At 41.2% G+C, this 13,412-nt stretch overlaps 2 protein-coding genes across 2 annotated transcripts in view; one reads left to right on the top strand and one right to left on the bottom strand.

Annotated features, from left to right (window-relative positions):
* Nucleotides 1-13,412, top strand: part of Cow (Proteoglycan Cow) — a 499,652-nt gene that overhangs the window by 196,239 nt on the left and 290,001 nt on the right. The gene's annotated exons all lie outside the window — the stretch shown is intronic.
* On the bottom strand, nt 10,289-13,194 carry LOC145994897 (uncharacterized). Its single transcript, XM_083131361.1, has 2 exons — nt 13,037-13,194; nt 10,289-12,104 (listed from the first exon to the last, which is right to left on the bottom strand). The coding sequence occupies exons 1-2, from the start codon at nt 13,047-13,049 to the stop codon at nt 10,459-10,461; spliced, it is 1,659 nt and encodes a 552-aa protein (XP_082987487.1). The 5' UTR covers nt 13,050-13,194; the 3' UTR covers nt 10,289-10,458.

Consider the following 13,412-nt stretch of genomic DNA (forward strand, 5'->3'; position numbering starts at 1 on the left):
GGGGGTTCTGTTCATCTTCCCGAATATCCTTTTTTTTCGGTTACCTTGCCGGTGGGATAGAATTGCCTTTAGCAAAGCAAGAAAAAAATGGGGACTAGAAAGACTTTCTCGACTGGGAATCGAACCGTACGCCTTTCCACATCAGTCAGGTATCCTTGAATGCCATAGCTACTTCTCATGACCCTTTTATACCTAGGTATAATAGGAAGATTATTTTATATTATACTAGCTTATTACCCGGCGGTGCCCGGGTATTTATTTATGCCAATCTTGTATTAGACAGGAAAATGATGAATTCTAACTATAGTGTAAAATGTAACTAATTTTAAATGTGATTGTCACCAATTATCTTAGCAACTCCGGAAACTATGGATTCGACAATAATGTAGGTCATTTATGTCATTTTATTTTTCACCCCTCTCACCCCCCATGCCGTTAGGTGATGAACTTGGAGTTGAACCGCATTGGGAGTGTCACGAAAACTATGGATTCCATTCGCAATACAACCTGAATGTTAGACAACCCGAGAAACACTATCGTTGTGCGGATTGCATAGCCACGGATGTCTGTACGGAATTTAATATCGGTGGTGGTTCTCGATTATTTTTACATGTCACCCCTTCCTGCCCCACCCCTATGGGTGCCAGGGGTAACTTACCCCAAAATATTATTTCTAGATTGCAACTGATACGTGTACCAAGTTTGGTTGAAATTGCTCCAGGCGTTCGAGAGTTATGCCGGAACAAACAAATATACACACCCACACACATACATTCATTTTTATATATATAGATTATATTTCTTTTGCTTGTGTTTTGATCGATTGAATTCTGTTTTTAACGACGCTTTTCTCCATTTTTTTTGGTTACTTGCCAAGATGCTTGTTTATGTATTAAATATTGGAATATGTAATGATGCAAAAAGATAGATAACAATTACAAATTCTAATTGAGTGCGCCATGTAGCAGCATATTTTAAAACTCGAATCATTAAAATTGCATTAATTTGGTTTTCGAGTAACCAACTCTCGCCTCTCAAGCTTCAGGTTATCAAGATCTCCTGGCAAGATCTTAGGAATTCTTTATTCACAAAGGTGCGAGGGTGGAAGTAAAACATTGCTAAAAGTTCGTCATTGAAGCCTGCTGTGTTTTCACAGTACTGACGAAAACTTGTGTTTGGAAAAGAGAAGTTGAAAATTGCCTCAAGACTCTGCTCCTTGACGTGTTTTATACAGTAGTTACAGAGAGAGGGGGGGGGGGGGCGAGCGAGTAGCGTTGCCAACTTCCAGATAAGAAAAAGTACTGTTCAATCTGTGAAATTATACTAAATGATGTTTGTGCTTGGATCTATAATGATAATAATGAATTATTATTGTTATTGATAATTAGTGATAGTAATTTATTATTATAGTTATTTTCGGCCTGGACGACTTCAACATTGAACTGGAGAAAATTTCAGATGATTCGTCGACTACAGAGCGGAACATTTGTTTTATTTGCTGCACCCCATAACTTTCGACCGATTTCTTGCCAAAAAATGTTTCTCGCGAGGTAAACTGGGGAGAATAGAGGAAAGAGGATGTGATTGAACCGGAAATAAGGTCTGGGGATATAATTTTATTTGTAATTTCTCAAATAATCATATTTTGAAGTGAATTTCTCCCTCCCAGAGAAGCAAGTTTGCAAAATATGCTAGATTTTAGCATTAGGCAAACACAGGGTGCTACGTGCCAACGAACCTCAAATTGTGCTAGGTTTAGCATCATTATGCTAGAGTTAGCATCGCTGCGAGCGAGTTGGATTCTCGTAAAGATACGTGGCGAAATTCCTGCTCTCTGTTGGAGTTCCTGCTCGACTGAAGGACACTGAACCTCCAGAAAGTATCCAAACTTCCGTGAAAAGTCGTCGAACGGAGTGGATTCTGATCGTGGTGGAAGGGGTTGAATTTCCACGCTTTCTCGAACTCCGACGTGGCATTGAGTCTGCCTTTCAAAGTCCTGACGTAGTTTCAATTCGAAAGTTCGTGAAACTTTGTCCCTTGTCTCCAGCAAAATTAGATTCGGCCTTTAGAATCTCGTGATTAACCGCTGTAAATTATTCGGAGCAAACACCATGGTGATCGGATGTGATAGAATGTTAACCTCCGTTCTGCAGTTTCGCCGCTCTCAGAGAGAGTGAGAAATTAAGAAATTAAGTGAATGGAAATTCGGATAGTTTTTTTTCTTTTTGCACGTACAGAACCTTCAACTGTATACGTACAGTTTTTTTTGTTCGAACTAATTAGGGGAAAGCTGAATTTTGGTGTATTGTTAGACTTATCATAAGAGATGTATTCTACCAAAAGTCCCTCTCTCCCTCCCCCCTGAACATTCAATGTGCAGTGTTTCAGGAAATCATGCATATCTCTGAAACTAGTGGACATATCGGGACGTTCTTTTTTTAAATGTCAGTGCCAAAATTTCTCTATACAAATTTGGCTCTCTTCATGATTTAAATATTCTCAATGGTTTTTGAGTAATTTTAGCACAAACTAAAAAATATAATTTTTTTTCTTTTTTTTTTTCTTTTTAGCACTGTATTTTCGTGACGAACGATAATATTGGAAAATTATCCGAACAAAAGTTGTAGAGAAGAAAATTTTCTTTCGTTTGATAGCAATAATTTCAAGCTTGCTATTAAATTTGCCGTGTAGCGAGTAAAGTTTGAAGGCGCGCGTTCGCTTTCATTCACAATGTGCGCTGCCTCCCGCAAGAATTTAGTTACTTTGTATGTACTACTGAATGCACATAGTTTGATGTTTTTTGTTCATATGTGCTATATTTAAAGAATATTTTTAATATTATTTTGTAACATTTCAAAGTAGACCTTATTGTCTTATTTTGAAAACATTAAAATGACCTGTATACAAATATTTGCATTTCTTACATCAGAAAAATGTCATTCTTGTCTGCCATTTTGAAATTGTTGAAGGCTACACACGATTCGTAGCCTAGTTACACTCTGTATCGGGAATCTGTGGAGGACTTGTTTTCGTTTGCTTGCTCCAAAGCTTCCCTGTACAGAGTGTAGCATATCTAGTCCTCTGTGAAAATATTCTTCATCTCATTTGTACGTACACATACGCACGGTATTTAGAAGGATCCATTATATTCTACAACTAATGTTCAAAATCTAGTGTATTTTCGTCAGTAAACGCTAGAGAATTGTTGCAGTTGTAGTGCTCGCACTGGCTCGCACATTGCAGTGCTATTTTCCCTCAGAGCCCAGGCCCATCAGCCCAGCGGGAATTTTGTTATTTGTGTTGCCTAGACACCAGGCTTTAAGACATTACGAAATCCGAGTTGATGTGGTCCAGGCATATTTTTCCATGACTGTACACTCGGGATGTACTGTATGTCCTTTTCAAATTTTATAAATGATTTTGAATTACCCTGTATTATATATATATATATATATATATATATATATATATATATATATAATATCGTATCTTTTGGTGTCCATATACATACAGAAACATTCGTTAAACGTTTTAACATCCTCCTCTCGGTGGACGCTAACTGGTCGCCTTAGAACGGAGTTAATCTTTAAACGTGGGTTGGCCCTATCCCAACACAAAAGTCCATATCACTCAAGGGGTGAGGTTTTTCGGGTAACGGTTAGCTATGAAATATCGCTTGCGAAAAAAAACAAGAAAAACTAACACCGACGGACGACTAAATTGTCCGTTCAGTTGCCATGGAAACCTTCGCTAGCCATCTCGTCCCTTGCAGACGCTCGAAGGGGGAAGGGGAGGACGAGAGTGGATTTTCGCGAAATTGCAGCTGGCATTTCCATTTCGAAACGCGGACCTTTTGGAAATATGAGTGCTACAGCGGAGTAGGCGGGAGAATTCCCTTTCCTGTTGTAGTTTGTTACCTAACCAACGCACACGGAGAATTTCTAAACAGCTACAGTTTCCACTGAAATGTAACCCCCCTCGCGAGTCAAAGCGAATCCATTATTTTTGTTGCATCTTCTGCGGCATTTGCAGTTCTTTTACGTCACTTTGCTTTCTCTCATGAGAATTTTTGTACTTGTCATCGCCAGGCACCATGCCATGAGCCATATGTGGGGAGTAAGGCCTCACATATTCTATCTATCACGGCCATGTTGGAGGTCGTGTGATCAACACCACGCTCCGACCGCCTCTACACCCCAGGATTGCCGCCAGGTATCCATTTAGTTGAGGATGGGTGTGCCCCAGAGCCGCTTAATGAGAGAACAAGGCCTGAAAAATTCCGACAGATCACCCACTCGGGGAATCGAACCCGGGTTTTCCGCGTGGCAGTCAACCGCCCTACCGACTTTTTTTTTTTAGATAAAAAGTTTCCCCCGTCTTTCTATTTCTGAGTTTTTCACATTCACATCTTTTTCTTAAATTTTCTATTTTCAGACTTACACAAACATCCATGTCTTATCCGGAATTCGAACCCGGGGCCCCTGGCGTTGTGGCGCGCTGTGCTAACCACTTGGCCACGAAGGTCGACACTGACTAGACCACCGCGACTCCACTTCAGCGCCAGGTGCAGATCCACAATGCCCACGGTCGTACCGAGAAGAGAAAAAACCCGCCAACTCGCACACCAAAGTCGACAGACATTTGTTCACCCCCCTCGCAATCACTAAAGACGAAATGTCTCCTTCTCTTGTGCCCAAGTACCCCCCGTTTTGCTATTGACCCCCTATTTATAACGTCTCTCTCCGTGCTGCGTTGTCAAAACATTCAACACTACGTCTCTGCTTTTGCTGTATACGATTTTCTCTTTAGGGATGATGCAAACGCTTGGCACTGAATAAAAGTGTTAAAGAACGCTGTATATCTTGGCAACGCAGGGGCAGAAGTACATAGCAAGCATCTGAAAAACATCACCCACACTCCCTTCGCTTAGAGTTGAAAATTCAGCGACAGCTCAGGAGGATTTTTCTTTTCCTGGTACAGCGATATTATTTGTGTCTAAAGGGTTGTATGTATTTGGTTCTTTTTCCCACTCTTCACAAGGAGAATAAACAGCCATCTTAGGGCCAGGATCCGCCAAGTGATTTTCCGTTGGGTGACGCGTGGTCAGCGCATAGAGTCCCATCGCCGCTGCTTTTTAAGATTTTCGAGACCTGAGCCCTATTACTACTGGTTTCAGGTAGCTCCTGTCCGGATGCTGGGTCACCACCTACATTTTGAAATTCCCACCGGGGAACGAGCCCCCGGCCGCTAGCACCGAAGGCGAGAAGTCTCACCACACAGCTCACCCAATTATAATATCGTATTCAAACTTATATTTTTATTTCAGTTGATCTGCGCCAGTTTTGGCTCCACGTCACGATAAGAATAATGATTGGCAATAAGATCATAAAGTGACATGAAGAAGGGATTACTTACTGTGGCTTGTCATCGAGACAGAAAATGTCACTCTTACGATTAAATTATTATTCCTGTATTTATTTTTGTTTTATGGCCAATACTTTTACTTTAGTTTTATCGGAATATTGATACAAATTTTGGCAGTGATGAAAGCACACAAAAAATATGCATACCCTCTCTGGGTTTCGTAGTTCGATAGGTTAATCTCTTAGAGCACGGTAGTACTATATATTGTTTGTATAAAACCAAGTTAGCGAATAGATTGTTGAAACTTTCAAACGTATCAGTCCAACATGATTTAATTCAATTCAATTCAAATTCATAGATTGTCGCCTCGGTAGGTACCAGATGCTAATTTCCCCCACTCCCCACCTATCTCGATCCTCCGTTGGTTATTGCTGATACCAACGCAGTACACCCTGTACCACCATCAAGCGTAACGCCTGTCTTGTGTCTGTAAGTGACAACTTAGGTTTTACCGTTCTAACACTAGTACTCGTGTGTTCGAGTGCAGTTCCGACTAGCCAATATGTGCATAAAGTGGACTTAAAGGTTGAATGATTTGAAAATTAATTTCCATGTCAGTCAGACATCGGATCTAATGTGCGGATCGGAAATTTGCTGTTCGGCTTATTTTAAAATCAAAATTACACATAAAATATCCCTTCCGCACATGAGCCCCATGTCTTTTCCAAAGTTGCCTTATGGCTAATTTGAAATCCACCAATTTAAAACGAGGTGACAGATTTTACAAGAAGAAATCGCATGGGGTCAAGTCTGGTAACCTTGGTGGCTTGATTTCATATTCTGTGTAACAAGCAATGTGATAATATAAGCTACTGTAACTTGTAGTGTCATGTCTTTAAATACATAAATAACTGCACCCGTAGCAGCGGCGCCTCTGTCGGCTGTTTTCACAACTACGCCAGGCATAACGTCAAAATAAATTCTCTAAGAGTTTGTCTTTCACTTGCTTGCTGTACGTGATTTATTCAATGTTTCTACACGTTTAATTATAGAGTCATTCCATGCCAAATCAACACAGACATGTGCAATTTCCAACCTGACCATCTCCGATTTTCATGAAATTTGGGGAGTTGAAACTATGAATGGAACTTAGTAACTATGAAAATTTTTAGTTTCGTGCGTCTTTTAATTGTTAAATTATTCAAGGTCAAAGTTAGCATACATTTCCCTTTTTGAGCCCGCTTAGCTATACTAAATCTGCTGTAACTCCGACCCTATTTTGCCTAGGAAGCTCAAATAAAGCTTATTGTACAGGGACTTGAACAAGCTTTCCAGTGATATATAACAAGCTTACCTTTGGATAAAAATATAATTTGTTAACTTGACCGTGACCTTGAATATCTCAAAACACGTCGTCACCAAAAATTGTGAGAAAAATATATTTGGTCCCTCATTCCATACTCTAAAACATATCAAAAAATCATTCTGGGGTTGCAATGGGATCAGAAGATACAAAATAATATGTGTAACTATGTGACTGATAAAAGCCCCATTATATGAACTATGACGAGTCAAATGTCCCTTAACACCCCCTACAAAATGTAAAGGAGTTATCCTGGGTATAATTCGTCATGAAAGAAATAGGTTAGGCACAGGGAGGTCCCTAGCCGTGTGTGTCAAGAGCAGGTCCGGCATATTGTTGATCGCCATATTGAATTCAACGCAAAAATTTCAAAGCAAAGGGGGTGATGTGATATATCAGATCAGGCTAGAATTTCACGAGAAATGAAGTGACGAAGGTTTTTCCAACGTATCCGTGTTTTGTCCTTATATGTGCTGAGTGCCCCTAACAGCCTCAGCTTTTAACCGAAGTCAGAATGTTTTAATATTTTCGTTAACGACATTACAGTTAAATTAGGTAAAGTAAGGGGCTGGACCCCGTATAACGTGACGGGTGCAAAATAGCCTTTAAGTGCTATTCAAATTGAAATCAAATCGACCTACCATAGTGCAATGAACCGAAAATTTCCTTTCAAAACCTAGACATTCATTGAAAGTGATTAATTATTTCAGGGCGTCGAGATACAGAACACTATTCGCGCAATGTACAAAAAAACCAACATTAATAACTGTCCCAATTTATCTTCCCAGCTCTTCAGTCTTGAGTTGCAGCTAGATGTTCCGGGTTAATTTTCTCCGCGCTGCTCAGAATTTCTTGTTTGCGAATTAAAACTTAATAAACAAACACTTCACGGCAGGAAGTTATAAATGAATCCGAGCAGAGGTCTCTCGGAGAAGCACTTGATGCGAAGCAGCAAGATATTAATTAAAAGTTGAGATTCCTGCCGGGATGCCATATGTTGCATGTTTAATTAACTGCATGGAAACAGGAATCCTGCCTCTGTCCTGTGTATGGTTTGACAAAAGAGGAAAGTTACGAAATTGCCCACATCTCCTGAAACATTCATTTCCCCTCTTTTATGAATTTTCAATTGCTGCTGCCCGTTTTAGTTGTGTGCCTCGTCCAAAGCAGCGCGAAAAGGACAGTAGTCCGTTGGGAAACTTAGAGATGGCGTCGAGATTTGGCCAAGTTTCGGTGTTGTCTCGAGTTTTTGATGCGAGTGATTTGTTTTATTTAATTTTCACTCTGTCCCGGGAATCTGTGGAGCAAGGCCGCGCATAACTGTAGAGAATGGAGGAAGCGAGTGGGCGGAGCAAAGCAGTGACCGCTGCTGCGAATAGTTTGTAGTTGCAGCTGCGTTTCTCGTCCACGTACTCACTTCGCCTCTCGCGCGTTCATTGGTTCAGCCTTCCTCGAGTCACTACTTGCGCAGATATTTGTTTTCGCTTCCTTCACAGATTTCTGGGACAGATTATAGCTTTCCTGGCACTTTTGACTAATCGCTAACATGTAAATGATTGACGATGTGATGAAACTGTTGAAAGAACTATAACGAACGCACATGAGTCGACCTCCGTGGTGTAGTGGTTAACACAGCGCGGCACGACGCATGGGTCTCGGATTTGAAACTCGGCCTGGCAGGGATGTTCTTTGTGAGCGTTCCTTCCATTAATTTCATCACTTTATCACCCATCCTCAGCTTCGCTATTAGCGAAAAGTGGCAGAAAAGCGATGTAAAATATAGCAAATTAATCAATCAACAAGCAAGCCCACATGGACAAGATACAACACAACGTGCTTCCCCCCTCTGCGTCCCACTTGCAGCCGTCACCCCTATTTTACCACTGGACTTGTCCAGTTAGCGCATGCGCACTGGCGTCCATGGTCGCGACTGTAGTTGGAGAGAAACCATAGTCTGTTTTCAAATTTGCCGAATTAATTCTTTTATAACAACAATATTATTTGTGTTTGTGCCCGATCAACTGGAAACTGAACATGGGATATTAACCTGGGAAGGCTGTGCCTGGAGATGTTTTGAACAATTCACAACATTCCCACTATCACATCTCCTCAGGTAAATGTACGGTGAATTTGTGAACATGGTCTTGTGAAAACGCAGCGGCAGATGAAGTCTTTGTGGTCGCTGCCAAAGTCGGCTCATTAAAGACAGAAGGTGTGTTCGGAGAGAGTTCTTTCTTTGAAGCAGCCTCGCCTCTCGGAGTCCTTTGAGGCGGCGGCGGTGGCGCTCTCGATCCGTCACAGGACGTGCCAGCCAATGGCATGGTGGCATCAGCTCACGAGGAATTCTCAAGGAGGCTGCGACCTGGAGGGAGACGTGAAACTCTTTATCCGCAGCGAAACTCAGCTTTCAGAGGGTGTTTTGCTAAGTTCTCCCTCCCTCCTCCACTTCTCAGTACGCCGGGGGTGAGTTTGGAAAGTGCTCCCAGTCTTTGACGGAGCCACGGCGAAGCTCAAAGAGCATCAGATGCACTTGACGATAGGAAAGGGACGTGGCTGTCTAGTGTGCAAATATTGGTATAGATATCACAGGAGCCTTCGATGCAGTGCCTGCGGAGGATGCGCAGCAACGCAAGAAATATTAGCATTCTGCGCAAGCGTGGAAACATGTCTGTGATGCAAACTGGAGGATGGTTCGGTGAAGAACAAACAACTGAAAAAAGGGGGGTTGAATAGAAGATATGTTGTCAGACAATAATAACTTATCCAAACTAAAAAAGTAGTAGTTGGGTGTAGAGGGTTTTTATTTTAGTTTGGTATTATTTTTTGTTTCTGTTTCAGTATTGTGAAGGTTCCTTTCATGATTGAATTAATATTTTTCGGAATAACTAACTTCTACATTCTTGCACATGTGAATATTATAGAAATACTTCTGCCTTCTGTAGAGTTATGCATTAAATTGATTATTCAGCTCTTCATCTGTCACAGTCTTATTTCGCTAATTCAGCAAGTTAAAAATTTTATTCTGTTTTATTATCCCCTGTAGGAAGGCCAAGACGAAGATGGAGGGACAACGTTGAGATGGACCTAAGGGAAATCGGTAGGGATGGAAAAGAGTATATAGAACTTGCTCAAAATAGGGAAACATGGAAGGCCTGTGTTGCTGCAGCCATGAACCTTCGGGTTTAAGAAGGCTAGAGAGTTAGTTAGTTAGTTAGTTAGTTTATTATCCCCTCCGTTCCCAAATGTGTTTACAACTTCAACACGTAGGATTATGGCGCATGCGCGAATGATTAGATGTTGGATCTCTTGAACTCCAACATTTTTGTGAATAACATATCTAAATAAATTTGTTTCCATGGTACAACTGAAATTCTATAAGTACGTACATGTGCTAGGTTAATGTATCATTTTTGGTCTGTTTTCTGTCGGTGTCAATATAAAGGAATCCCTTTAACAATTGAATAGCTCCAAGAACAAGCAAATAAGTTGGATTCTTATGTAATAATTACAAATACAAAATTGTTATGTGAAGTACTGACATTATTTTAATAACGTGCCGTGAACTATAGTTTTTAATAAAGTTAACGCATATTTTCAAAAAAGTCTTGATGCAATACTAACATTGTATGATTTTAAAAGGAAGCAAAAACCCAAATACAAAAGATAGTTCCCTCATGAAGCGTAAAATCAAAAACAGATTGAGATGATACTTTCGGTTTTGGTGACAACATTCACATTAATTTACGAGGAATTCCACGTATCCTTGTCATGTTGGTGAAAAAGGTTAGGAAATACGCCAAGTCGTCTTTCGTGTGCAGAAAATATCCTTCAGTAATTTCCAGCACTTTAAGCATTGGGCTCTCTGTGATGCTGCATAGCCTCTGCACAAAGTCTAGAGTCCTGTACAGTATGATGCCAACAGACAACTTTTCCAAATTAGGAGCGAACTCTAAGACTTTAAAGAAGCATTTCTGAGTTACTCTTCCCGACAGAATAACATTCCTTAGATTCCATAGCAGAACAGCTTGTTCTGATCCCCATATGAAGCTATCGTAATGGAGTTTCAAATCTGTTAGACGAGGCAATTGTGAGATAACTTGGAGCCTAAAAGAATTTTGCGCGTGTCCATTTCCTAATTCAAGCACTGTCAATCTCTCCCTTATTTGCGGTGCCAGCTTGCTAATATCACTGTCCACGTACGGAGTGTTGGTGCTCTTCAAAGTGTCAAGAGACGAGAAGCAATTAAGCATAGTGATGGGAACCGAAGTGTTGTAACCTCGAGGAAACTTAGAACTCTTTAGGACGCGCAGTTCGGGAAACAATCGTCCGACCAACCTCAAGGTCGTTTCATCCACGACCGACGTGAATATACTTGGTAGATTCAAGGTGGGGAGTTGGTTAATTTCAATCTTGTTTTTTATCAATTCACTGCGGAGCAGTTGGAAGAGGTCGTTCATGTCGGGACCTGTAAGGTGTTCCAAATTCTGAGCCAACTCCAGCACCATCAGGACTCCTCTGGAAGTGTCCTTACCCAGGGGACCTACGCTTAGCTGCAGTACGCTCAGTGTGTCGCACAGCTGGCTTTTCTGCCGCTTGTAACATTCCTCAGATTCACCATCAGGTATCAGTTTCCGGAGAGGCAGGAAAATGTTTGGAAGCTTCCAGACAGAGCTCTCCCAATCTTCACTCTTGTCATGTCCGGCATCAACCTTCACTATGTTTTGCGTCAGGTACGTAAGACCCTTGTGCGAGACAGTCGAATTGGAAAGATCCAAACGCCGTAAACACTTGCAGTTCTCACCAACGATTTTGAGGATGGAAACAGTGCAAAACCCTGCGAGACCCAAAGTTGTGAGTTTGGTAGCAGAACGGAATATCATTGCTAAAAGATCATCTGCTATCATATTACCTCGTGGCCAACACTTGTGCAACCTGAACGTCTGTAGATTGTTCCCTTCCTCGGACAGGATCTTCAGAAGTGAATTCAAGTTACTTTCTTCAAGAGTGCTGATTCTCTCAAGGCACAACTTCGAAATGGCCGTCGAACACATAATCTCTGAATAAAACAACATGCGAGGGTACTTCTCTTCGACCAAAGGATCTCGACCACATTTAAAACTTAGCAGATCTTGCAAAAGAGAGTCGCGGACAGTTGCAGGAAGTTGGGAGAAATATCCTTTCAGTTCCTGTTTGGTTGTCTTGGGATTAGGCAGCTGGTCGAGTCCTTTGTATGCAGAAGAAACTATTTCTGACACTTTCCTTCGAAGAATGTCCTGAAGTAACAAAAGGGGGTTGGCGTATCTTACTTTGGTCAACCAGTCATCCTCTTTTACCCACTCTTGCCCGTCGAGTTGGTACATCTCCTTGTAGGGATAACCTGAAAGCATTCCAAAATAGTTAAAAGTTTGGATGATATTTACTCTGGGTCGTCATGACATTGTAATCAAGTGGTTCCGGGTTCGACCCCTGGAGGCACATACTTGTTCGGATCCCACTTTTAACTGTAGGTACAGTCCAGATTATCCTAGCTGTGCATAAAGTGGACTTAACTCACGGAAACTCAACCGCAATTCTGTAGCGTTAAAAGGAACTGCACTCTGTCTCGGGATCCGTGGAACAAGGCCGTGCATAACGGTAAAGAAGGGGAGCGGGCTGACCAAAACAGTGCCGCGTATTCTATCCGAGAGTAACTTTCCTCTGGATCTATAGCAGGTGTGGTGAGATGAAGAGAGAACCTCTTTCGTAACTGAAGTATAATGGAAAAAAAATCAGGAAAATATGTGAATCCTTCCTTACCAGTAACCAGAATTGCTATCCCTTGATTGAAGATTTCGCCTGCCACAAGTAAGAGATAATTCGTTTTCTGAAAATATCAGCATAGCAAAATAGTACGCAAGAACACAGAAGAGAGTAATAATGAAAAGCGTAGATAATAACTTAAGGCCAAAAAGAGTTCAAAGTTACCGGAATTTGTAGACAGTAAACAGGAGAGACAGAAACACACAACGAAATAACCGGCAACAGTTTCAAGAAGACAAAAATATGTAATAAGTTAATTTAGTACTGTCTGTCAGAGTAGGCGAGAAAATAGTAATCCATAGACAGGAATTGGCAATTCTTTCAACGTTACATTTTCTTTGATTTGCACCCCCCTTTTCTTTACTGCGTACGAGGATATGTATTTGAACGTCCTTTTTTAGCTAACCTCCAACCCTCTCTACGGTTTCCTTTGCACATGAAGCTTTAGTTTCTTAATATAAATTGACGTGGTTTATTCGGTCATTGGGGAATATATCCAATTCTTCCTACCTTTCGACATCATGTGAAGAATCAAGGCAAGTCTTCAAACTTTGAAACGGCCTTGAAGACGAGAGGATGAAGGCGACACGATGTGTGGTCTACTGGGAAGGGATTTGTTGCTTTTTTGATTATGAGTTCCTCTTGAAGATCATTCCGAACGAAATCAGTAAACTAATTCATCCAATGACCACGGCAACCATATCTACAATCATCCAGTTTGCATTGTTGGAATCCTTAGTGTCTCACAATAGAAAGAAGTGCGCCTGGAGTTAAGCATCCAAGAGATGGCAGACATGTTTTGGAGAGGTCGTCTATCGGAAGGAAGTCCTTAGAACAGAAATTGCCAAACTCGAGGAGCGGCGAGCAATCAATTGTGGCTTGATTT

Source organism: Lepisma saccharinum, chromosome 11 (genome assembly GCF_977018435.1).
Source record: "Lepisma saccharinum chromosome 11, izLepSacc3.1, whole genome shotgun sequence".
NCBI classification, from domain to species: domain Eukaryota; kingdom Metazoa; phylum Arthropoda; class Insecta; order Zygentoma; family Lepismatidae; genus Lepisma; species Lepisma saccharinum.